Below are 27,230 nucleotides of genomic sequence, written 5' to 3'. Positions count from 1 at the left end.
AGGGATCCATATTCAGGGAAATCTGTACCGTCAGTTTCCCTCCGCAAGATCTTGTAACGTTTCAGGGAAAATGCCAGTAAGGCTCTTTTGTAAATGAAAGCGGTAACATTGCAGGGATGAGCATGTAAAGGGTTACGCCCGTATGACGGAAGACGCTTTCACGTGGAGCGAGCGAACCAATCACAAGACTCCGCTGATGACGTGTTTGAATCCACAACCTGTTTACGGTTTAGCATTTACACCAATGCTTTCGCAGGTGATTTGATGATAGCCAAAAATAAATTTAAAAAAGTATGTCAGAAATATCAAAAACATGTCAGAAAAGTATTAGTAAAATGTTTGAAAAATGTCCAAAAAATATTCGAAAATTATTAGCAAAATAGGTGAAATTTTTTTTTGAAAACTGTCCAAAAAATATGTGAATAATATGTGAAAAATTTCCAACAAATATGTGAAACATAATCGAAAATTATTAGTAAAATATGTAAAAAAAAAGAAAGAAAAGTGAAATATATCCAAAAAATGTCAGAAAATTATTAGTAAAATGTGAAAAATGTTCGAAAAAATATCCGAAATAATATGTGAAAAATGTCTGAAAAATATTTGTAAATTATGTGAAAAAAATAGTGAACAATGTTGGAAAATATCCGAAAAATTTTCAAAAAATATGTGAAAAATGTCCAACAAATGTGTAAAAAATGTCCAAAAAATATCCAATAAAGACGTGAAAAATATGTGAAAAATACCCGAAAAATGTCCATAAAGTATGTGGAAAATGTATTAAAGATATTAGAAAATTATTAGTAAATAATAAATAAGTTTCAAGACACAGAAACATTGGTACTGGACAAAAACAACTCCTCGTCCGCCATGTTCCTGAAAATAATACGAGATGTGTACACGTACATCTGGCCTAGCCCCATCTTCTTCTTCTTCTTCTGTTGCGTTTTATGGCGGTTGGCAAGTGTTGCATTACCGCCATCTGCTGGACTGTCCCTTGCCCCATCTGTACCTGCATTGCCGCCGCGTGTGTGAAAAGACGTAAGACGGAAATGTTCCTGAATGTAGTGCATGTGTGAATAAAATCACTAGGGGTGCCTAAAAGGTTATCCCAGTAATGAACCAGGAACTATGTATGAAAGAGACTTTAGTCACTTGAGTTTGTGTCCCGTTGTCAGAGACGACCCAGATTGAGAACCCGCGGACTCAATGGCGTCAGGAGCAGGAGCGCATGCTGAAGGAGTACCTTGTGGTGGCCCAGGAGGCCCTCAAAGCCAAGAAGGAGATGTACCTGGTGAAGCAGCAGCGTCTGGAGCTGGCTCAGCAGGAGATGCTGCTCTTCCACGAGCTCTCGGAGGACAACCGCTCCATCACCAGCAGTAAGACGCTCTGACATCTTCCTGACATGCTACCCGGTGTTTCATTACATAATCAAAGAAAGAATTAAAGCATGAGAGACGTGTGACCTGGACGGCTCCATGACGACTAAAAACCTGACCTTAGCTGATCTCATTATCTGGCCTGGATATGTTATATTGTTGATGTCCATTCAGGACCTGGTGGGGGGGTGCAGATCTATAGAAGATCCTCCAAATCCCCATTTTAACTCCCTCCACCCAGTTCACCCTCCGACTCCAGCCAGCTGTCACACTCAAAGCGTCCAGAGGGCGTCCACAGAGAGCACCGGACACCGGATATCGACTAACTGCTCTTTCTTTTTTCTTTTTATGTGTTCACAGCGCTCTCCGGCTCGTCCTCAAATGCGAAATACGACCCTGACCAAATAAAAGTGGAAATAGCTTGTCGACGAGAGCGGGTAAGTCATTATCGGAGGAGAACAATGGGCTGAAGCGAGGGGCCCTTCTGGGCAGAAAAAGGGGGCTGGGGTGTGGCCCCTACAGGATACTGTGGCTCTGGCCCGGGGCCTCGAGAGGATGAGGATGAGATCATCATCATCAAAGGGTCAGGCAGAGGCTAGGTCACTGACTCACAGGGCCAAGTTTCTCTCAGATCAGTCACATGGGTGAGGGTGTTTCCTGGTTAGACTGAGGAGATGAGGACGACTTCATGTTCCTATAGAAATCACACATGATTAAATCCTCAGCCAGAGTTTCTGTAAATGTGGAGACAGGTGTGTTTTTGAGGATTGTATGAACACAGTGATACTCCCTTATTATCTGAGGATGAACAGTTGTTGAGTAGAAGTTCCTCGTCGTCTCGTCATTCACAGGAAACACCCACAAGTCAGCGCTGATAGTTTGAAGTAACCAGCGAAGCCGAGAGCCGCAGTATGTCAGAGTGATTTATGGCCAGTCGTGTTTCCAATAAAAATCCCTGCTCATCATTTTTATCTCTGTAAATGTCAGTGTGATCTTCACAGTGTAGAGGTGCATCTAAAAATGCAGAGAAGCAGGTGTGCTTGCCGTAGGGGTGGAGAAAAAATCGATTCACCTGTGTATCGTGATGTTGAAAAAATATGTGAACACTGTCGAAAAATATCTGAAAAATGTCCAAAAAATGTTCAAAAGAAAGGTGAAAAATATGTGAAAACTGTCCAAAATATATCCGAAAAATATCTTAATAATATTAGTAAAATATGAGAAAGAATTAGTCAACACTGCCGGAAAATATCTGAAAAATATCCAAAAAATGTTCGAAAAAAAGGTGGAAAATATCTGAAAAATATGTGAAAACTGTTCAAAATACATCTGAAAAATGTGAAAAATGTCAGAAAAACATCTGAAAAATATTGGTAAAGTATGTGAAAGAATTACTGAACGCTGTTGGAAAATATCTGAAAAATTTCCAAAATATATCCGAAAAATTTCAGAAATATTAGTAAAATCTGTGAAAAAAATAGTTAACGCTGTCAGAACATATCCCAAAAATGTAAAAAAGAAAAAGTGAAAAATGTTTGATAAATATGTGAAAACTGTCCAAAAAATATCATAAAAATATGTGGAAAATATACCAAAAATGTCAGAATTAGTAATTAATAATTACTAGTAAATAATAAATGCATTTCAGGACACAGAAACGTTGGCACCGGACAAAAACAGTATCGTTCCTCATTGACTATGACTTGCCCCAAACTGCATGTGATTATCATAAAGTGGGCATGTCTGTAAAGGGGAGACTCGTGGGTACCCATAGAACCCATTTACATTCACTGATCTGGAGGTCAGAGGTCAAGGGACCCCTTTGAAAATGGACATGACAGTTTTTCCTCTCCAACATTTAGTGTAAGTTTGGAGTGTTATTTAACCTCCTTCATGACCAGCTAGTATGTCATGGTTGGTACCGATGGATTCATTAGGTTTTCTAGTTTCATATGATACCAGTATCTTCACTTTAGCTTTAAAACTGAGCTCCTAAAAATCACAATTTGCGTTAAAGAGATTAGTGGTGTTAAAACAAATCTGTGTTAACGTGTTATTATCATGTTAACTTTGACAGCTCTAATCTATAGCTATATATCCTTCGGAGACATTAATACCGGCCCCAACAAAAACAAACTAAAACTAAACCTTTCTGAACTAAAGTAAAACACGCTGAGAAACTAAACTAAAGTAAAATAAACTATTTTAACCTTGGTGCGGATGAGCGTGCGTCTCTGTGTAAACATGACGGAGCATTCCTGGATGTGACTAGTCATGACTAAGCAGTTGTTTTCTGTGTCCGCAGCTCTCCAGACTGAAGCAGGAGCTGGCCCAGGTGAAGCAGGAGCTGCAGTATAAGGAAATGGGAGTGGAGACCCTGCAGGAGTGAGTGTTCCTCTGCCTCGGTGTCCCGGACACCCACCCTTCCTCCTCTGACCACCACCCTCCTCCTTCCTACAGCACTGCTCCCTCTTTTATTCCCTCTATCTTCAACTCTTTCTCTTTAGTCTCCTTGTATTCACACAAAATATTACATGTAGTTTAGCAGGTTTTCATATTTAAATTATTTTTTTCATCTCACAATACTTTTATCAATTATCGTTTATTTATTTTTTTTAATTTTCATCACAAACAAAAAGACTCAAACATACCAACACCAAATTAAAAAAAAAAAAAAAAAAGTATAAAATAAAATAAAAAATAATAATAAAACAATGAATAAAATAAAAATTAAAAATAATAATAAAAAAAAGACAACCACCACAAGGAAGCCAGACTAGACAGAGAAAGATACAATCTAATACAATAATTATGGTTTATTGACTTACAAAACCTTTTAGCTGAGGTTGTACAGATTTTATGGGTATGAAGCATTTGAAGATACTCCATGAAATGACATCACAATAAGCAAAAATACCAACGTAGGCACTGGTGGAACATTTCTACTGCACAGTTCAAAGGGTTAACGGGGAGCTCCATGCCTTCAGGTACATTCCAGTCTTTATGCTAAGCTAAGCGCTAATCGTCTGCTGGCTGTAGGTTCATATTTACTGTACAGACGAGAGGAAACGATTTTCTCATCTGTCTGTCAGTAAGAACGCAAATAAGCTTATTTCACAAAATGATGTAAGGTTGAGGTTCTCTTAGAAACTAAATTTAAGATGTATACATCTGTATAGTACGACGGAGTATTAGGGCCACATCGAGGAAAAAAACGATCTGAGATTTCGAGAAGTCATAATATTACGAGAATAAAGTCATAAGTTTAAGAAAGTAAAGTCGTAGTATTATGAGAATAAAGTCGTAATATTATAAAGTAGTAATGTTACGTGTTATTTTAGTGTGAAAATGAGGAACGTGGAGCATCTTGTGCAGTTCTACTTTAGTTTAGGTTTCACTAATAACCAAATACGTCATCTCTTGGCTCATCAGCAGCACATTATCATCAGCATCAGGACCTGGAAGAGATTGTTATTAAAGAAACTGAGTTTATCCTGAAGAAAGAATCACACAGACCTGATGAGGAAACTGACTCTTTAGAACAGGAGGAAATTACTTATTTTTCTCGTAAAGTTATGACTTTATTCTTGTAATATCACAACTTTTTTTCTCAAAATAGTATGACTATTCTCATTAAATTAAGACTTTTTCTCGTAATATTACGCCTTTTTTTCTTGTAAATCTAGACTATTCTCGTAATATTACAAATCTTTTTTTTTCGGAAAGTTATGACTTTATTTTCGTAATATTTCGACTTTTTTTCTTGAAATAGTATGACTTTATTCTCATTAAATTACGGCTTTACTCTCGTTAAATTACCACTTTTTTCCCGTAATATTAAGACTTTATTCTGGAAATCTCCAATTTTTTCCCCCCTCAAGTATAGGTGCACATTTAGAGATTATTCTGGGAGATAACGTGCCACATGTTTAATTAGACCTAGATTAATTATTTTAGGATATTAAAACTGATGTTTATGAAACTCTTTACAGAAGTTTGACAAGAATATTTTCTTGTTTAATTACATTATTGGACTTTATTCAGTTCATCTAGGTGGAAAATGGTGAAAGAATAATCAGGAGATGCTCTTCTCCAGCTTCTATTTTCCTTTAGTTTGTGTTGGTATTTAAACACATAAGCGTCTTTTGTGCTGGGAACATTTCTGAGCGGTTCATGTTAGAATTAGAGGCTCCACCTCTCAGAGAGGAGGAAAGAGAGAGAGAGAGAGAGAGAGAGAGAGAGAGAGAGAGAGCGTTTGAGAAAAGGCAAATGGAGGGAATTTTTGATGGAAAAGGGGACTCCACCTCAGGAAGAGGATGCACCAGTGGAGTGCAGGGAGCCAAGGCTCAGCCTGGAGAGGAAGTCGCTCCACGGAGAGGGGAGGAGGAGGAGGAAGAGGAGGAAGAGGAGGGGAGGAGGTGTGGACTCTAGAGCAGTTTCAAAAACACAGAGATATCTGGCAGCAAATTCCTCTGCACTTCCTGAGTCCTGGCAAAGAGTCCCTTATCTCTTAGATAATACACGACTCGAGTGATTCCCAGAATAGCCAGGAGAATACACAGCTTGCAGAAAACATGGACGCATCCTCCTCTTGAGTGTTTGTGCCTTTTGTTTGTCTGTGTATGTATGTGTGTATGTGTGTGTGTGTGTGTGTGTGTGTGCGTCCTATTGTTTCTTCTGGGCTGGTATTCGCCCAGCAGGGACCCTACGGCTGTTGTTTTCCCAAATCTCAGCTGTTGTCAGCAATATAGCTAATTGTTCTCCGCGCCATCAGATAAAGCAAACAAACAGCTTCTGACGCAGAAATTCACCCTCTTAACCGTCACTACTCTCCACCGAAAGAATGCAGGAGTTTATCTCTTTTTCTGCTCTTCTGTAGTCCACCTTATCTCTCCGTATCCGTCACCAACATCTCAGCCGGCGGTTTTAAGGACTTAGAATGAGTTAGCTTCTGTACAGTACACAGGGTGGGGGGTTCGATACAGGCCGGCACTGAGGGGTGGTGGGTATGACTTTTTTTTTTTTTTTGCTAAGCATATAAACTCCCAGGCCCTGCCAATGGGGTGGGGGGGGGGAACAAAGCAGAGCTTGTTTAGGGAGGAAGAGGCAGGGTCGGGTGGATGAACAGTACCTGCTGTTGAAGGGGAGTGAAGGAAGCGGGTTGTGGTGAGAGCGGGGGCCACGTGCCAGGACCAGTGATGGTGGAGGAGGCGCCGCGCCGCGCTCCTCCAACCAACAAACCAACCAAACCCCCCCCCCGCCCCCCCATTCATACCGTCATTGAAGAATATAAGATGATGATGATTCACTTTAAAGCAGGAGATTTGTTTGCTCATCAAATGTTGGCAGGAATTCTGGATCGATCTGTTTTTGTTATTTTAGACTCTATAGAAACATTTAAAGGGATATTCTGGATGTTTCTCAGTGTGGTTGTATGAGGTTCTTCTACATGGTCAGTGTATTCAAGTTGAATTAAATAAGGATTTGGTGTTTTAAAGGGTTAGTTCAGATTCACCAAACTCACACAATAACACAAACAAACTACCCGATGGAGGCCGCGGTAGACCAGCAGCTCCTGTGTTCTGAGAGGTAAAATGACTGTTTTTGTCAAAGGAGTCTGGTGGCTTTGAAGAGATGGTAAAAAAAAAACAAGACCCGGTCCAAACCGAGTATATGTCTGTATATGTCTGGACCGTGTTCGGGCAGTCTGTGAATTTGTGGTTGAATTGTTCCACTAATAGTCAGTGGTCATGTCTATAATGTTAAATCCAGCGGTACATGTCCACCAGGTCCGGCGAGGACACTAGGGGGCGCGCTGCTCCTCTTCAACTGGCCGTTCAAGCGGTGACATTGAATGCACATGATTGGTACCTGGTTTTCAAACAGGAAACAACACGGCGGCCTGCTCGTTAACTTCCTGTTATTCCGTCTAAACGATCCACCAAAATCTATTTCTGAAATTTTTTTAAGAGAGAAATAGGCGGTGATGTCACTGCTGAATCTGGTTTCATTTTAGAACTAGGTCGCCTGGTTTCACAGCTCGGTCCGAGTTTTGTGAGCCGGACGCGTGGCGCTGGACGGGCTCATTTGCATAAAGGAATGTTCCTGCCTTTTTATTTTGAATTAGTAACGGCCAACAAGGAAACACTCGGCTGACCAATCATATAACTTCATCACTCAGTGACAGACTTTTGCGTTGGCCCTCTGCGGTCCAGACAAAAAGTGGTGAACATATTCTAAATATAGCGTACACTTAAACTGATTTAGATTATTTTAGATGTCTAAAATGTGTTAAGCTGCTTCCCCCGTCCACAGCAGTACATTACTTTGCTCCTGTGTTGGTCTGTTTCTACTAACTCCATCTACTGTAGTAATACACTGACTATGGAGAAGAACCTCATACAACCCCACTGAGAAACACCTGAACTATCCCTTTAATCAGTCTCACATTTGTGACATTTATTTTTTAAATACATAAAGAAATGTGTAAAGAAAAACCTACATAAATAAATAAGCTATGGGAAATAAATAAGGGGTGAAATGCAAAGACAAAATCATGCATATATCATTAAATAAATGCTTAAACATAAATACAATTTTAAATTTTAAAAATGAATAAAAAATACATTTAAAAAATCTAAAAATAAATGAATGAATTTAAAAGTTAATATAAAATAAATACATAAATAAATAAAATGAAATCGAAGACTAAATAAATAAGGGAATTAATACAAAGATAAATAGATAAAGAAACAAATTAAAACAGAAATATCAATTTATGTGACATATCAATTAAATAATGACTACATTTACTTTTGCTACATTTAATGACATATTTATTTATTTATGAAGTCATTTGTTTATTTATTTAATGCGTGGGACTCTTTGTGTATGAATGTGTCAGTCCGACCTTCTGAATCTTTACAACGAATCGGTTCGGAAGCTCAGTTTCGTCTCTCGGTGGATCTTGATGTGTTTAAATACTGAGGGTCTTGAGTCTTGTCACTGAGATTTACTCCCAAACGAGCGGGCCTTTGAAAGCAGCACTTTAAACAACATGTGGAAACAAACAGAGATGATCATTTACACCGTCCTGTCACATGCAGTGTCAGTATTTCATAACTCACCACAGTCTAAAACAAACACTTGAATGTTACCTCCCACACAAAAATACCTCAGATGTTCATCTGATGATTATTTTTTGTGACATATTTTTCACTGAGCTGTTTTCCAATATGAAGCACCCACCCTGCTGCTCGTACGTGAATGAGAGATGTCTCTCTGTAGTTCAGACTGCTTCTGCTGGATTCCTGTGTAAACTATAATCGGATGATTGTGCATATAGTGTAAAAACGCCCAGCAGGCACATTTTAGCATTCAGATTCTGGGTCAAAGACAACTTCCAAGAATTATTATTATTATTAATAATAAGGCAACCACAACTTTTTCCTGAGGAAATTGATATATAACATTTCAACAAAGCACCTATTAACACCACATGATCATAGTTTTATCCTTTGGCGCAGTTTTCATCTTGTTCCTCCTTCCCACACATTTATCTTGTCTTTTTCCTCCTGACACCTGTAAGTGAATTTATCTGTTCTGCTAGAGGAACATCATCAAAACGTAACATCTTCCACACAATTATGTGATATAATGCTATATAAAATTCACAAATGGGTTAATGTATTGTAGCACGTGGCTGCACAAACTCATTTCATCATACAATATAAATAAAACAAGACAAAGAACAGGCCATATTGTAATCATGTAATCATATATAAATTCAATACCAGTATTTTTAAGTGAGGGGGAAAAAAAGGAAAAATCAAAACAAAACAAAAAAATACTATTATGATGACATACTCTTTTGTCCCTTTTTCTATTACTGTATTTAATTTGTTAGTACTTAATTCATTATAATGTTATTTATTTCCCTTTACTGTGATTCTGATTATTTTAATGAATTTCAATTAATTTTTACTTGCTTATTTACTCACAATGTGTTTATTTCTTTATTTTTTTTACTTTTGTTCTCCAAAAAACAGTATTTTTAAATTAATTAAAATAATTATATATATATATAATATTATATATATATTATATTATATATATATATATATAATATTATTTATTTCATTTTAATATGATTCTGATTATTTTAATGAATTTATCCTAATTTTTTTACATGCTTATTTACTCTAAAAAAAAATTTAAATTTTTTTTTTATTACTTTTAATTTATTGACTGGTTTCATCAATACGTGTACTTTGTTTTCGTGATACAAACTCATTTCATCATACAATATAAACAATACAAGACAAGGAACATGCCATATCGTAAGCATCATATATAAATTGAATAGCAGTATATTTAAGTTAGGGGAAATATATTTATTTTTATTATATAATATATATTAATATTTATTTCCCTATGATCACTATTACTTTTTAAGAAATATCAATAAATTCTTTTACTCACTTGTTTACCCAAAACATGTTTTTACTTATGGAACCTGCCAAATAAAAAATAAATAAATAAATGACTTGATAAATGAATAAATGTCATTAAAAGTAGCAAAAATAATATTAAAAATAAATTTGGACATTTATTAATTGATAAAATATGACGTAAATTGATATTTCTGTTTTAATTTGCTTCTTTATTTATTTATTTTTGTATTAATTCCCTTATTTATTTACCCTTCTGTTTAATTTTCCCTTTATTTATATATGTATTTATTTTTATTAACACCATTTGCTACATTTAATGACTTATTTATTTATCGATTCTTTATTTATTTATTCATTTATATTTTATTTTTGCAGATTTCTTCCTCCATATTTACTATCTGATTTAAGAAAATGTTTGTTGCTTTATATTTCTATATTTGTACACTCTATTTAGAATAACAGTTTCAGTTTCAAGCCTCCTTAGACGTCAACAGAGCAGTCTGAACAAGCCTGATGATTATACTGTAGCTTCCAGAGGGAAGACTGTGATGTTTATCAGAAATCTACCAAACAAAAGAACATGAAGCCGTTTTAACAGTCGGTGTCCCAGCAGACGTCTGACTGTGTGTTTGTGTCTCAGGATTGACAGGAAGATGTCCTGCAGTCAGACGAACTACAAGCTGGACGAAGCTCAGGCCATCTTCAACGAGCTGCGCAGCATCAAGAAGGCCATCACCACGGGCGAGAAGGAGAGGCAGGACCTCATCCAGGTAAGAGATCACCTCTAACGTCCTGTTGTCTGTGTTTTACTCCTGAAACAGGAGTCTGTTGTTGGAATATTCTTTGCTGACCTCTAGTGTTTGTTAACCTCTACTGTCCTGCTGCGGCTCATCATTGTCTTTTAATAAAACACATTTCCAGACGTCTGAGTCAGCGACCACGATTTTGTCAGCAAAGCAAAAAAATTTAATATATAATGAATAATAGAGGATGATTCAGTCTGATCGTCAGGACTCGCTTAAAAAAGCATTTCCTGGAAATGTCACCGTCTATTTATGAACACATAAGGGAGGAATTAAATGACACTCTTTAAATGTTAAAATTCATCTTTAAAAACTGATTTAGACAATTTACATTGACATTTAGCCGTCCCACTTTGTTGTTGTTCTTAACAACAATTGTCCGTGAGATATTGTTGAGTGATATTATATTATTATGCAGATGATTTAGTGCTTTTAACAGTTTTTAACAGTCTGCTTGATGATCTGAGAGCTGCTGGAAGTGTTGAAATATTTAAATGTAAACTTAAAACTATCTATTCATCCAGGTCTTTGATTAAGACTGGTTATTATTTTATTCACTTATTTTATTGTATTTAATTTGTAAAATGTTATTCTATTTTATTGTTATTATTTTATTATCACCTATTTTATTGTTGTTTTATTACCACTTATTTTATTGTATTTAATTTGTAAAATTGTATTGTATTTTATTATTATTTTATCACTTATTTTATTATTGTTTTATCAACACTTACTTTATTGGATTTAATTTATGAAATTGTATTCTATTTTTATTAATCTAATTTTATTACTTATTACTTATTTTATTGATATTTTATTAATCACTTACTTTATTGGATTTAATTTATAAAATGTTATTCTATTTTATTATTATTTTATTAATCTAGTTTTTGCTTCGCATTGTTTTGCTACTATTACTGTTATTATAGCTTTTCATTATATTTGATTGCATTTTTATAATTTTATTGTGTTGCGTGCTTTGGTCTTGAATTATCAAATTGTTTAATTGCTGAATTGTTTTCTATTGTTTTCATTTGTTCTGTCTTAGTTTCGGCTTGTCAGTCATCTGTGAAACACTTTGAACTGCACTTAGTGGTGAAAGAAGTATTACTTAAGTTAAAGTACTACAGTGTGAAAATACTCTGTTACAAATAAATTTCCTGCATTCAAAATCTTACTCAAGTAAAAGTACAAAAGTATCAGCATCAATACTTAAAATACATAAAGTAAAAGTACTCAGAATGGACCATTTCTAAACCATATCACATCACATATATAATATTACTGGATTATAGTTATTGATGCATTAATGTGTTCATCACTTTAATGTTGCTGCAGGTAAATGTGGAGCTGATTTTCAGTACTTTAAAAGTAATATAATAAAATATAAATAAAGTTTTTGTATTGCAGTATTGCTGGGTATTAATCTGAACCTGCAAATTAACTAGTAACTAAAGCTGTTATATAAATGTAGTGGAGTAAAAAGTACATTATTTGCCTCTGAAATGTAGTGAAGTAGAAGTATAAAGTAGCATAAAATGGAAATACTCAAGTACAAGTTCTGCAAATATGTACTAAAGTACTTGAGTAAATGTACTTAGGTAAATTCCAACACTGCTGGTATGAAAGGTGCTATACAAATAAAGATTGATTGGTTGATTGATTGATTGATTATAATATTCTATTTTCCGTCCCTCAGTGCCTGGCGAAGCTGACGGTGAACTTCCAAAACAGCTTGTCCATCCAGGACTCGGTGGGCGAGGTGGCGAACAGCACTGGAACCGTGGGAGACTCGTGCAACCTGCAGCAGTACTGTGACACCGGCTGTCAGACGGACATCATGGGAGAGGTAGGAGACACCGCTACTCCTCGCCGTCTACCCCTAAAACTGGTTTTCAAGACTGTGACGGAGAGTTGCTAGGCGGGCGCAGAGGTGGAGACATGAGGCATCAGAATTTGTACTCCTTCTCGGAGTCAAATCTGAACATACAGACATTCATTTTAGATTCAGCGTGACTAAGGCTACATTCTCACAAGATCAGGCGGTGTGGCGGAAACGCAAGTTTATCCATTCACTTTGAATGGGGGTGGTGCGCCTGATACAACACCTGATTACACCTTTTCCAATAAATGTCCATAAATCCACTGCACCTTATTACTTACCACAAGACGCAACTTATAACTGCAGAACTCGCCTAAGACTCAGCATGTTTCTAAGTTTTCTTAAATAGGGCTGTCAAAGTTAACGTGATAATAACGCAAATTTGTTTTAATGCCACAAGTTTCTTTAACGTTTTAACGCAACTTGCGAGCTAGAGTGAAGATCCTGGTATCATATGAAACTATAAAACCTGATGAATCCGTCGGTACCAACCATGTCAGACTAGCTGGTCATGAAGGAGGTTAAATAACGCTCCAAACTTACACTAAATGTTGGAGAGGAAAAACTGTCAAGGCCATTTTCAAAGGGGTCCCTTGACCTCTGACCTCCAGATCAGTGAATGTAAATGGGTTCTATGGGTACCCACGAGTCTCCCCTTTACAGACATGCCCACTTTATGATCATCACATGCAGTTTGGGGCAAGTCATAGTCAAGTCAGCACTCTGACAGACTGACAGATGTTGCTGCCTGTTGGGCTGCAGTTTGACATGTTATTATGATTTGAGCATATTTTTCTGATATGTTTCGAACATTTTTTTTTAACTTTTTTTCAGATAGTTGTCAGACATTTGTTGTACTTTTTTTCAGACTTTTTAAAAACTTTAAATGCAGTACCTGTGAGTGTTTCTGGACAATATCTGTCATTGTTTTGTGTTGTTAATTGATTTCCATAATAAATATATACATACATTTGCATAACGCAACATATTCGCCCACTCCCATGTTGATAAGAGGATTAAATACTTGACAAATCTCCCTTTAAGGTACATTTTGAACATATAAAAAATGTGCGACTTATCACGATTAACTATGGACAATCATGTTATTTATTGCAATTAAATATTTGAATTGATTGACAGCTCTAATATCAAAGTAATCCAGTAATATCTGTCTGAACATCCAGGGGAACATTGCTAATAGCTACTTTGGCATAGTTTTAATGGTGCCAATGTTCCAATAACATGTACAGGGCTCAAGTTGTAGCCCACTGCTAACTAAACTCAAGAACAATCAGCTGTTCAAATGATGACCAGATACTCTGCAGGAAGCTCCTTATGCTCCCTTCATATATCTGAATTGACTGTTGGTTACGGTTAAGTCACGTCTCTATTTGTTATTTAAACTTTTCATAATTGAATTCCTCTTTTTTTCTTTAGTATGGTTCCCAAGATTCAACGCATCTAGTGGACAAAGTGAAGCTCAACTGGCAGTACGAGGAAGCCAAGAAAAAGTAAGTGTGTTTAGTTGTTTATCAGTCGTAGTACTATGACACACCGGCATGCAGCTCTGACTCACAGCAGTCAGCCCCCTCTCGCTCCTCGGGGCGCTGCGCGTCGCCGTCCAGTGGGAGGGCGTGTTATGAATAGTATTTGTACCCGGTGGCCGTGGCTGCTGAGCGATGTCTGGACAGCGGAATGAGCTGGGTGGTCACATTCTTCGCTGGCCACGCTGCTGCTGACTGTGTGCTGCCTTTGTGTGTGCAGCCAGAGAGAGCTCGGCCCACCGCCTGCCTGCTTCGCTGTACACCCCGCTGCTCCGCAAGGTGGTTTAATATACACACCGTTTGGTTAAATATATCCCGGCTCACCCTGCAGCGCAGGATAAATTATACACTGGCAAAATCAACAGTTAGTTTTTGCTTATGAATTCAGCACAGGTATGTCATGAGGTGGTGTGTTCTCTAATGACTGATTGCTGACCGGTCCTGGTTGGACGGTATGGAGTCATAGGAGTGCCATAAAAAAATAATAAATCTGTTAAATAATTAGAAAATATATGTGGAAATATAAAGAGGAATAAATAAAAGAATAAAGAAGTAAATAAAAAATGTGGCAATGCAAAGACAAATAACAATATATAAATTAATAATTATAAACATTTTCCTTTATTTTCACATGTATTTGTTCATTTATTTCTAGATATTTATTTTTATCTTAAAGCATTAAAATAACAATTTTTTATACTCCATTTTATTTGTATTTTATTTTACTTATTTTGTATTTTTATTATTATTTATTTTTATATAATGTAATTTATTTATTTTTACCCCTTTTACTTTAATTTATTATTTTCCCCATTGCTTTTGCAATTCCTTGAAGGGCCAAGCTGTCAATCAACCGGCTTTGGGCGGGCCTTTCTGCTCAGGCTGAGTAGTCAATTCCTGCCACACATATACTCTATTTTAAATAAAAAAACAGAATAATTTATATCCAAAAGAAAATAACCGAATATACATTTTTAAAATGATATATTTATGTATTTTTTGCATTTAAATTACCTATTTATTACTGTATTTTTTATTATTTTTTTATATCATGTCATGTATTTTAAAAAATGACAAAAGTTTTATTTTTAAAAATATATATTTTTGTATTTTTGCATTTAAACTACTTATATTTTTATTATTATTATTTATTTCTATCCCTTTACTTTATCTTATTCTTTTTCTTATTGCTATTTATTGAACTACACTTGCTGAGTAGTCAGTTCCTGCACACATGTACTCTATTTTAAATTTTAAAAAATTGAGTAATTTATATGCAGAAAATAAATAAATGTATAGTTTTAAAAATATATACAGATATAAATGAACAATTACATTATTATTTCATATTTAAATATTTCTCTTTATATTTCCACATTTATTTTCTTGTTATGGCACCTCTATGACTCCATAGGACAGTGCATGTTGCAGCTGTAAGGGGCAGTGATGATAGCTGCAGCAGCAGCCAGAGTCATCGTGTTATTACACCGACGCTCCGTGCACACTTTTTACTTTACAAGATTCATGTTGCTGTGTGGTGACCGAGCAACAGCGATGCCAACCATGACATCAGGGAGAGGGAGAGAGAGGGAGAGGAGAGAGGGAGAGGAGAGACCTGTGGAAACTTGCATGCTCTGTCACTGAGTCACTCTGTCTGAAATCCAGCTCACATAAACACAGTTATTTCATCAGAGCTCAGAGCTGAGGTCTCAGGACGCTTAACTGTGTGTGAATAAACGTGTTGGTGATGCACACCTGTAGCACCGCTGGCTGATGCAGCGCTGAGGCTCAGGTAGAAATTACAACGCTGAATACTGTCATTATAGTCGCAGCATCAAGTGTCTGCTTGGCTCTTACATGGAGCTGATTCTGCCATATTACTATAAACACAGAGTACACAGAGGCTCCACTTAACCAGGCAGGTAACATTAACTCAGTAAACTCTCATACTAATATTAATAAGTAGCCATCTGTACGTAAAAAAAATAAATATACAGTCAAAATAAATACCTATTAGATTGATTTTCAAGTCAAACTCATAATAATGATAAATAATAAACTTTATTTGTAAAGCACCTTTCATACAGGAGTTGCAGCCCAAAGTGCTTAACAGCATTAAAAATAGACATAAAGTAATGAAATAATATAAAATAGTAATGCAGAAAGTAAGAAAAAAAATAAAGGTTATAGTAGCATCAAAGAAAAAAAATAATACACTTAATTTATGTATCACCTTTCATACAGGGATAGCTTTAACACAATGAAACAGGAAAACAAATAAGAACAGGCAAATTTAAATAAGTGCAAATACTGTGTGATAAAACCAATCAGATCAATGTCAGAAAAAAGAGGCAGGTAGAACATTAAAACAAGTACATGCTGCGTCTACTTGGTTGGAAAAGGAAAATAATAAATAAATAAAAAAAACTAAAAATACAAACAAACAAACTTAAAAAATTAAACTTTTTTTTTGAAAAACTTAAAAAAAAATAAACTTAAAATTTTTTTCAAAAAAATAAATAAATAAATTACAATACAATACAAATAAAATAAAATAAAATTTCCCCTTTTCCCCTTATAGCCCTCTCCCTCAGTTCAGTTCAATATGTGGTCTTTAATAATAATAAACTTTATTATAGAGCACCATTCCTACAGGGGATGTAGTTCAAAGTTTTTTACAATATAGCAAAGAAAAAGAGAATAAATAAAAACAGGCAAATTAAAAACAAGTGCAAAAACTGCGCGATAAAACCAAACAATCAGATCAATAACACATAAAAAGACAGCAAATGGCAAGAACCAGTCTGCTAAGAACAATACAATATGTAAAAGATAAGAATAAAACAAAGGAAGAATAAATACATATTCACATTGTAACGAGGGGAATGATTTTTTTCCTTTTTTGCTGATGGCATATGGAGACTCTGTGAGTGCCAGGCACATTTGGCTCCAGCAGAGCTTCTGTAAACAGATGTTTGTAGACGCAGCGTGTACTCGCCTGCCTCTGACTGTATCCAGAGGTTAACCCGGTGCCAGGTGTAAAGAGAAAATTCAAAATATGTGCAGCACTACATTGTTCTTGTCTCGCCGTCCTCTCAGGGTGCAGAGCATACAGCACCAGCTAGCACAGCTGGACAGCGAGAGCTGGTCGGGACGGGCCGAGGCGGACCGCGACCGCGACTTCATGCAGCTGCTGCGAGAGAAGGAGGCGCTCCTGCAGGAGCTCATCCTGGTCAGCAAGCAGCAGCATTCTGGAGACACGCTGCAGCAGCTGGAGGAGGAGCGCTCCCGGCTGGAGGAGGAGGTGCAGAGGGCCCACAGCTCCCAGAGCCAGGGAGCCAATCAGAGGTGAGTACGCTGACGGTCTGCACTCAGGCGCAGGTACCCGGTACATGTTTTACTGTTCAGACCTTTGTAGAGTTAATGTTTTTGATAGGTGCGTGAGTTGAATATAGAAGTTTTTGACAGCTGTTTATGTATTGACAGTTGACAGTGTGTTATAAAGAGTAGTATGTCGTCCATGCTATAGACAGTTACTATATAAAGGATGGAATTGGGACATTGCACATGTATGGGAAGAGGAAATAACTCTTTTTTTTGGTAAACATATTTAATGATTTTATACATTTTATGCTACATGTTATGTAGAACTTTCCTTTATTAAAACATATGGCATTATATAAAATACAAAAGAAGAAGAAGAAGAACTGTCCCTGATTAGATCATTTTTTTTAAAAATTGACATAAATAGATAAAAAGTAAATGAATAACTAAAAGAGGATTAAAGGCTAATCTTAGCAGTCAACAATTAGACATGAAAATAGAAACTTTTTTTATCTAATTCTTTATAGAAAATGCATCTAATGTGGACAATAACTCTCTTTTATAGTATAAAGATCCAAGCTGGACAGATGCATACATGATTGTTTTTACAGATATTGTTCTGCAGTGTAACCCTTCAGTCAAGACCCAGAAGGTGACTAAGTGCTCATTTATCTTGTTTAACGTTTGCATCACTGTGTACGTTGTGACAGGATCCTGCAGCAGGAGAAGAGGAACGCTCTGCTGAGACAGCTGGAGGAGGCGACACGCGTCACCACCTACCTTCACACCCAGCTCAAGAGGTCTCACACTCGTTCCTCAAGTTGTCCTTCAGCGCATCTCTGCGTCTTTTCTCACGTGTCTCTCTCGTCTTCTTTCCCTCCAGCCTGTCGGCCAGCTCTCTGACGGTGTCGTCCAGCAGCAGCCGCGGCTCTCTCGCCTCCAGCCGGGGCTCCCTGGCGTCCAGCCGAGGCTCCCTGAGCTCCATCAGCTTCAGTGACATCTACGGCCTCCCCCAGTACGAGCGTCACGACGGGGCCGGCGAGCTGCTCGACCCCTACCCGCGCTACCTGCTGCCGCCAGAGACCGCGTCCAGAGACTGCACCGTGTTCACCTCCGACCCCCTGAACCAGAGCAAAACCAAACGCTCCCACGACACCCCGCAGTCCCTGGCCTCGCTCTCCTCCCGCTCCTCGCTCTCCTCCCTGTCGCCGCCCAGCTCCCCCATGGACACGCCCTACTACTCTGCCCCCCAGGACTGCCCTCTCACCCAGATGACAGAGGAGTACATGGAGCAGGCGAGCCGCGGCCTGCTGGAGGGGCTGCGGGCCCAGTCGCAACCCCTGCCACACAGCGAGGACGCGGTCAGCCCCGCCGGCGTGCATCAGCTGGATAACAAGAGTCACAGAGACAGCGGAGCTCAGGCGGCTTTCACCTCCACAGGCAAGTGAAAGAGATCTGATCCTCGTCTCAAAGAGTGAAGACGACCTAGCGACTAACCGGATGTGTTTTCCTCTTTAGGCGTCACTCTGAGGGGAAACAGCGCCAACAGGAGCGGCCGGCGGGCCAGGAGAGTCTCTGCAGGCGTGTCGGAGGATGCTCTGGCCACAGACAGCGGCGTGTTCGAAGCCTGGGGTCGAAGGTGAGAGGAGATCCATCCTAACGGAACATAAACACCCGGCTCTCTGGAGCAACTCCGCCCCCTAGTGACAGAGGAGGAAACCTGCAGCACTCAGCTTTGACAGCTGTGGTATTTGTATCCTGTCCAAGTGGGCTTCAGGGCCGTCACATAGTGTTGACGCAAAGAAACAGAAATTAGGGCTTTCAATTGATTCAATATTTAATCTGAATTTATTGCATGATTGTCCATAGTTAATTACGATTAATCGCACATTATTTATCTGTTCAAAATGAACCTTAAAAGGAGATTTCACAAGTATTTAATCCTCTTATCAACATGGGAGTGGACAAAAATGCTGCTTTTATGCAAATGTATGTATATATTTATTATTGTAAATCAATGAACAACACAAAACAATGACAGATATTGTCCAGAAACCCTCACAGGTTCTGCATTTAGCATAAAACAATATGCTCCAATCATAACATGGCAAACTGCAGCCCAACAGGCAACAACAGCTGTCAGTGTGTCAGTGTGCTGACTTGACTATGACTTGCCCCAAACTGCATGTGATGATCATAAAGTGGGCATGTCTGTAAAGGGGAGACTCGTGGGTACCCATAGAACCCATTTACATTCACTGATCTGGAGGTCAGAGGTCAAGGGACCCCTTTGAACATGGACATGACAGTTTTTTCCTCGACAAAATTAAGCGTAAGTTTGGAGCGTTATTTAACCTCCTTCTCCACAAGCTATTATACATTTATTTTTATTAATTTTTTAATTCGTTTATTTATTTTTTGCATTTTTATTATTTATTTATTTATTTTTGCATTTATTTTGTATTTATTATATATTTATTTTTAAATACATGTATTTATTTATATATTTATTTATTTTTCTGTATTCTTTTCTTTACACATTTCTTTTTTACATTTCTTAATTTCTTCATGAATTTGGAAAGGAAAGTAAAAACATATTAAAATATCCTAAATAATAATAATGATAAAAACCATACAACCAAAACAATAAATAAAATGGACTCTCAGGCTCTGTTAACAAAAAGTGCACTTACAACATTTGGTACAGGGGTATAGAGTCATAACATTCCTTAACAGGCAGTATACTGCCAATCAAACAGATCTTTCATCCCTGACCTTCTTTTCTCAGTAAAATCAGGGTGAAAGTGGACTTATTGGGATAGGAACAGTATACTTTATTATATATATAATGCTGTTTGGGTCACTGGACCGTCTTCACTTTGTGTCCAACGAGAGAGAATAACCGTTTGTTTACTGTCGCTCCTCCAACAGGCCAGAGGAGTCCGACGAGATGTCCTACATGAAAGACGTGACGTCCGTGAGCGAGCCCACCCAGATCCAGCTGGGACTGCTGTGAGTAACCTGGTAGTGTGTAGTAGACTGGACGTGGTTATTCCCTGTTAGTGTCTAACTCCACCTGCTGTTCTTTCCTCTTGACAGGTGGGAGTCCAGTTCTCAGTCTCTCCGGCTGCATCTGCTACAGCTCAAGAACTTGAACAGGTCCATCGTGAGAGACGGCTATAAAGTGTGAGTTCTTCCAGCTCTGATTATTAAAACAACAGTTAGTTGGACAACTTCTTGTCGAGAGTTAGATGAGAAGATCGATACCTGAAAAGTGAAGCCACAGATGAAGAGTCTTAAACCTGCGTTCTCTCTACCGGCCAGCAGGGGGCGACTCCTCTGGTTGTATAGAAGTCTATGAGAAAATGAGTCTACTTCTCACCTGATTTATTCCCTCAGCAAACATTGTAAACATGAGTTTATGGTCTCAATCTCTAGTTTCAAGTCTTCTTCAATACAGCATGATGTTCATTTAGTAAATTATGGTCCATTCTAGATTACCCCGCCATTAGAAATAAGAAACGATAACAGATTTTATGTGAACACTGAGATACATGGTGTTCATATAGTATACATATTTTCATTTCTTTTTGTGTTTTTAATTGTTGTTTCAATTACTGTTTGTAGCGGTGTGTTTATTGTTAAATTGTATGCCTGTAATAGACTCTATTATGTGTTTTTATTTCTTAAAATCCTAACCAGGGATAAGCCAATTCCTATATACACAATACACAAGTCCTATATACACACTCACTTCATCAGTTGCATTTATTTAAAAGTAACAATGCCTACATATATTGTCACAGATAGAAACAGATAAAAACATAATTAAAAAAAAAATAATAGAAAAAAAATTAATACAAATAAAAAGAAAATATACCGTCACACAGGGCTAATGAGATCTGTAGACAGACACAAGGATATAACACACATTTAGGGTAGACAAAATAATTTACTTTAATTGTGATGTGGCGTTTAATGAAAGGAAATTAGTTTAACTCTACTCAGACGAGGAATCAGGAGCAGACAGTGATGGACTTTAAACCATGCTTATTTTTATAGTTGGGCAGCTACATGTACAGTATGTTAACGAACTGATGCTCGATGTGAACTTGTCTGATTCGCTGGTGAGCAGGAGCATTGCTGTTATCAATAAGTAGAAACCTCATATTGTGAACATTTCTCCGTTCGTTGTCCAGGTATGTGAAGGTGCACTTGATTCCACTGGACGCCGGCAGGGCCTGTGCGTTTTACTGTTGTACGGCGTTGGAGCCGCAGTCCCAGATGAGTTTCAACGAAGGCTTCCGCATTCCTGTCCCTGCAAACGCCCTGGCGGTGTGCGCTCTGCAGCTGTCCGTCTGCTCGCTGGGACCTCAGGCTCAGGAGGAGCTACTGGTGGGTCTGGACGGCTGAGCCGAGACTGTAGTCACTAATACACAACACTGATCTGCTGATGACACCTAAATTAAAATAATGACATGTCCTGTGTGTCCCTGCAGGGTACAGCCCAGGTGAGCCTGGCTGATTGTGAGGGAAGTGCAGAGATGGTTTACCACTGGCTGCGAGTGCAGACGCTGAGCGGGACGCCGGAGACGCCCAAGCCTGAACAGAAGAGCCTCAGCCAGCGCAGACTCCACGATAGCCAGGAGGACGAGCAACGGCCCAGAGCCACGGTAAGCACACATCAGTTCAGTAAATAACAGCAGTGTCGTGTAACTGCGTGACAGCGTAGAAAGTGATCTCAGGTATCGGCTTCAGGGAGATGGAGAGAAGCATTGCAGGGGGTGACCAAATTATTTTACAGGGTAATTAAAATCAGATTTAGGTTATTAAAATGAAAATGAAAAGTAAACAAATGTACAGTTTTAAGGAAACGTGTCGAAAAATTTCATGAAAAAGTCATAGTATAGTATGTCGTAAAATTTTATGAAAAATAGTCATAGTATTGTATGTTGAAAAAAGATTTTAAAAAGTCATAGTATGTCAAAAGAAGTAAAAAAAAAAAAGTCAGCATATATTATGTCGAAAAAAATAAAAAAATCATAGTATGTTGACATTTTTGATGAAAAAAAAGTCATAGTATAATTTCTCGAAGAATTTTATGGGAAAAAAACTGACCTTTTTCACAAAAAATGTCAACATACTATACTATGACTTTTTCATAAAAATATTCGAGAGAGTTCCGAGATGTTATGGACCTGAGTTAGAGGAGAGTCATCAATACCAAATAAAAATTGGCAATCCTGAGGTGTTACCAGAAAATAATGACATATTCACTGCATTAAACTGTAAATCCTGCTGTAGCTTTAAGAGAAATTCCTCTTCATACTGTTGTAAAGTAGCTCTCAGCCTCTAGTCTGCAGGTGTGCAGCTCGTTCTAGTGAGTAACTGACAGGAATGTGTCTCACAACCCAAACAAACATGCTGTCAGAGGAGGAATGTTGACATTGTGAAGACGGTGTTTGATAGTTTGCTCTGTGACATTACAGGACACCGTGTGCACGCTGCTGTCACGCAACACCACCACCACCACCACCCATCTGGAGGAACGGGAGGCAGAGCTGGAGCTGCAGAGGTTGGAGAAGAAGGATGAGCCGGGGGAGGCGGCATCTGAGAGGTGGCAACATTTTCTGCCTGTCGTTCACTTCTTTTTGCCTCCAGCATTTTTGTTAAAGTTGACAAGGGTGTGTTTTGCAGGAGTTGGCAGGCAGAGTCCGTGGACAGCGGCTGCAGCAACAGCATAGCGTTCACAGCTCCCTTCTCAGAGGGCCTGTGTGCAGAGGGCATCTGCATCACCACTGGAGGGCGCTGTGACCAGACAACCGGCAAACTGTCTACAGTGAAGGTAAAGTCTGCGTCACTGCTCGTTTGTATCCTCTGACACCAGAAGAGTCTGTGGCATGGATGCATTTAAGTCGCTTGTTGTTGCAGGTGGAAAAGGCCACCATGACAGAAGGCCTGTTCCCGGAGCCGGTGCGAGTCCGGCCCAAAGAGAGAGGGGGTCGCTGGGGTCACGCATCACCATTTATGCGCGGCAGCACCATCGTTCGCTCCCAGACCTTCTCTCCTGGCGCTCGTAGTCAGTACGTCTGCAGGGTGAGTTTATGCAACTGTATGAAAAGGAACATTATGGTCTGTGTGGACAGTAGGTATAAGTCAGTGTGTCGAAAAAAGTAATAAATAAGTCATAGTTTAGTATGTCGAAAAAAGTTTAAAAAAAGAAGTAATAATATAGTATGTCCAAAAGTAATAAGAAAAAGTCATATAGTATGTGGAAAAAAGTTAAAAAAAATTAAAGTCATAGTATAGTATGTTGAAAAAACATTTTAAAAAGTATATTATGTCGAAAAAAGTAAACTGTCAAAGTAAAAAAAAAAAAAAATTGTACGTATAGTATGTCAAAAAAAGTTTTTAAAAAAGTCATAGTATAGCATGTCGAAGAATGTCAAAAAAAAATCATAGTATGTCGAAAAAAATTTAAAAGTATAAAATGTCGAAAAAAGTAATAGTATGTCGAAAAAAGTTAAAAAGTAAACTCAAAAAAAGAAAGTCAAAGTAAAGTATGTCGGAAAAAAAAAAATCGTACGCCAAAAAAGAAAAAAGTCATAGTATGTCAAAAAACTTTAAAAGTATATTATGTCGAAAAAAATAAAATTAAAATAAATCGTAGTATAGTTTGTCAAAATTGTAAAAAAAAAAAAAAAAAGTCGTAGTTCAGGATGTTGAGTAAACAAATTGTTGACTGACATTTGTTGTTGATATTTCTGTTTTGGTAGCTCTGTCTGAGTTTCTGATTTTCCCTTTCAGTTATATCGCAGCGACAGTGACAGCTCAACTCTACCAAAGAAATCGCCCTTTGTCAGGAACACATTGGAAAGAAGGACGTTGCGATATAAGCAGGTACAGTCTGATTATTTTATCCTCAAGCTTGCCCATATCAGAGTGTTTAGTATCTGAGCTGTTTGTGTGTGTGTGTGTGTGAGAGCAGCAGTCGTACCGGTCCTCCCTGGCCGAGCAGCCGACACGTACCTCCCTGGACCTGGAGCTGGATCTCCAGGCCTGCAGGACGCGTCAGAGGCAGCTGATGGAGGAGCTGGCCGCCCTGAGGGAGCTGAAGCTGAGACTGGAGGACCCGCAAGCCAGGGACACCACGGAGCTGCCCCACTGGGCCCTGAGGGACGAGCGCTTCCGCTGCCTGCTCAGAGAGGCTCAGAGACAGGTGAGACCGGAGGCTGACGTGGCTACCTGAGACCCAGCCTCGGCCACGCAGAGATTCACTCTGTTTTGTTGTGCTTCAGGCGAGCCAAAGCAAGCAGGAGCAGCGTCAGGAGGAGGCGGCAGAGAGGAGGCTGAGGAAAGCTTCCAAGGAGGTTCTGCAGATGAGGGGGCAGAGCCAGAAGGAGCCCCTGCCTGTGCAGACATTCAGGTAAAAATGCTGTTTTTCTCAATGGAGTCTGGTGGCTTTGAAGAGAGCGTAGATAACAGCTTCAGTTCCCCGTCAGAAAGGGCTGTCTGACAGCGAGGTAAAGAGGTGAAAACTTTCTAAATATAGATTATTTTAGGTGTCTAAAATGTGTTTAGCTGATGCCTCCGTCCACAGCAGAACATTACTTTACTCCCGTGCTGGTACTCCCGTCTGTTTCTACTAACTCCATCTACTGTAGTAATACACTGACTATGGAGAAGCTCCTCATACAACCACACTGCAAACTAGAGGGGCACCTTAGTGAAGCACTTGGACTGACTAGACACGTATCCAGCCCATTTAGAGAGGCATTAGTGTCAAATATAGGGCTACTTGGACTGAATAAAAAGCACTTAGGTCAATATATATATTATACATGTCTTAAGAAATGTCATTAGGCATAGTTAGGTATGTTTAGTATGTCAGGAATGACACAAAAGTCATAGTATAGCATGAATTTAAAAAGTCATAGTAAAGTACGTCATAAAACAAATGGAATCAGGAGATATGTGAATCGTCACAGCCCTGAAAGTTAACAAGAATGTACCAACAATGTTAAATATACTGTATGTTTATTACAATCTTGTGACCGTCTGTCAAAGCTGTTTTGTCCCCAACAGTTAACCTCAGACAGACTTCAGACGCTGCTCTGGGTCAACAGGATCCTGCTCGTTGATCCTCTGACTGAATCTATCAAACGTTTTAATGATAAAGTTTTGTATGAATAGTTTAGATGCAAAATGTTGGCAGGAGAGTATTTCACATTTCAGTGTTGTTTATTCATCATGCTGTGTAGAAGCGCTGTTTTTATTCTACTATGAGTGACATTAATGTTTGTTTCGTTTGTCTGCAGAGAGAAGATGGCTTTTTTCACCAGACCAAGGTTCAACATACCTCCTTTACCAGCGGACGACGTATGAGAGCTCGCCTCTTGTGTTCTGTGACTAAACATGAAGTATTTGTCAAATTTTCTGAGCTCATGAAGTACAAAGTTGTTTCTACGGAGGACGCGGGCGGCGCGGCGCGACACGACACGCAGATGGTGTTGAAGATTAGAAGGTTTTTCAGACGTGATTCTTACAAACAAACAAACACGTCATCATCATCGACGACGACGGCGGCGCGGCTGATCATTTCCTTTTTGGGGGGAAAAGACGCCTCGTGAGGAAACTCTTTACTCCTGTATGAGTTACTTCTGTTGTTTGTGCTTATTACAAAAAGGCTGGAAGACGGGAACAAAAGTCAGTTTGGACAAATTCACTGTACTGTAACTTATTTTATAGTACTTTTCCTTGAAGGAAATTTAAAAAACAAAAAACGCTTCCTGCTTTTTTAAGTGTAGCTTTGAACAAATAGCACTTCAATGTTTTTACATACAGTTAAATTGTCTGTTACCTAATTCTTAAGAGTTATTTACATTAAAAATGTCACTTTGTAATCCACTTTTATTACAGATGTCATTGTCCCTTTTTGTTGTTATGTTATTAAAATTAATATTATTTCATGTACTTTTCAATATATGGATGAATATATGAAACACTGTATTCAGATTTTTTTTATGATGTCTGTATGAACATCTGCAGTGTTACCTCTTGTGAAGATAAAAAAAAAACATTAAAGCACGTCTCCGCTTTTTAAATTAGTTTCAGGTGAACGGGGTTTATGTTAATCAATCAGAGTCTGCACACACAAGCATTTTCTTTAAAATGTGTCAACGCCATACACGTGATTTTTCTCTCTAACCACACACGGGTGGCGACGATGACCCAGTTCAGTCTAAACTTGCTGATTCTTGAGAAGCCGCACCGCACGCAGCCGGCGGGCCGCTGTGTCAGCTACTTATCTCCATACGACATCCTGTTTGAAGCCACCAGAAGGAGAGAGGAAGAGATCGACCTCGCTAACTGTCGAACACAAACCCCGTTGTGTTGGCAGATGTGTAATTAATAACAAAGCATACCTAAACCTCTGCGTTCTCTTGACACAAAAATGCCTACGAAGCCCTGCAGGCAGAATCAGTCCAGGTCTCTGCTTGTCTGGTTAACCGTCATGGCATCATGAGGTTACAGACGGTTGAAATCCCTGGATGCCGTCTCACCATCCGGCCGGATGATCAGAACTTACTGCCATCTTTACCGAAAGGTTGTGTCAGGTCATGTTTAGCTATAAAGTTTTAAGGTGAGACGCTGCAGGCAAAAACATTTATGAACAGATTTGGGGCTTTTTAGCTTCATCTTCATCTTCATTCAGACTGGTGGAAAGGAAACATCCAAAATACACATTAAGGTCTTTGTTTAACTACTAGATTTCTCCTAAATCCACCAAAAGTTAGCATTAGATAATGCCTCATTTGCATATTTAAACTTGTAATTAGGGCTGC

General features: G+C 38.4%; 1 protein-coding gene across 1 annotated transcript in view; it reads left to right on the top strand.

Moving 5' to 3' along the window:
• wwc3 (WWC family member 3) overlaps positions 1-25,944 on the top strand; it is a 44,180-nt gene extending 18,236 nt beyond the window's left edge. The window contains exons 3-23 of the mRNA XM_074636784.1: positions 1,179-1,379; positions 1,740-1,816; positions 3,685-3,764; positions 10,473-10,602; positions 12,335-12,484; positions 13,955-14,028; positions 17,161-17,409; positions 18,096-18,185; positions 18,269-18,825; positions 18,904-19,024; positions 20,317-20,397; positions 20,485-20,571; positions 21,585-21,780; positions 21,885-22,058; positions 22,875-23,002; positions 23,083-23,230; positions 23,317-23,481; positions 24,193-24,285; positions 24,374-24,604; positions 24,684-24,811; positions 25,704-25,944. Coding sequence (XP_074492885.1) covers positions 1,179-1,379; positions 1,740-1,816; positions 3,685-3,764; positions 10,473-10,602; positions 12,335-12,484; positions 13,955-14,028; positions 17,161-17,409; positions 18,096-18,185; positions 18,269-18,825; positions 18,904-19,024; positions 20,317-20,397; positions 20,485-20,571; positions 21,585-21,780; positions 21,885-22,058; positions 22,875-23,002; positions 23,083-23,230; positions 23,317-23,481; positions 24,193-24,285; positions 24,374-24,604; positions 24,684-24,811; positions 25,704-25,770 — 3,227 coding nt within the window. The 3' untranslated portion in view covers positions 25,771-25,944. The remainder of the gene's footprint in view (positions 1-1,178; positions 1,380-1,739; positions 1,817-3,684; positions 3,765-10,472; positions 10,603-12,334; positions 12,485-13,954; positions 14,029-17,160; positions 17,410-18,095; positions 18,186-18,268; positions 18,826-18,903; positions 19,025-20,316; positions 20,398-20,484; positions 20,572-21,584; positions 21,781-21,884; positions 22,059-22,874; positions 23,003-23,082; positions 23,231-23,316; positions 23,482-24,192; positions 24,286-24,373; positions 24,605-24,683; positions 24,812-25,703) is intronic.
• Positions 25,945-27,230: the final 1,286 nt, after the last annotated feature.

Source organism: Sebastes fasciatus, chromosome 5 (assembly GCF_043250625.1).
Source record: "Sebastes fasciatus isolate fSebFas1 chromosome 5, fSebFas1.pri, whole genome shotgun sequence".
Taxonomy (NCBI): Eukaryota; Metazoa; Chordata; class Actinopteri; order Perciformes; family Sebastidae; genus Sebastes; species Sebastes fasciatus.
Note: the sequence above shows the minus strand (reverse complement) of the source record. Positions and strands in the feature narration are given on the sequence as shown.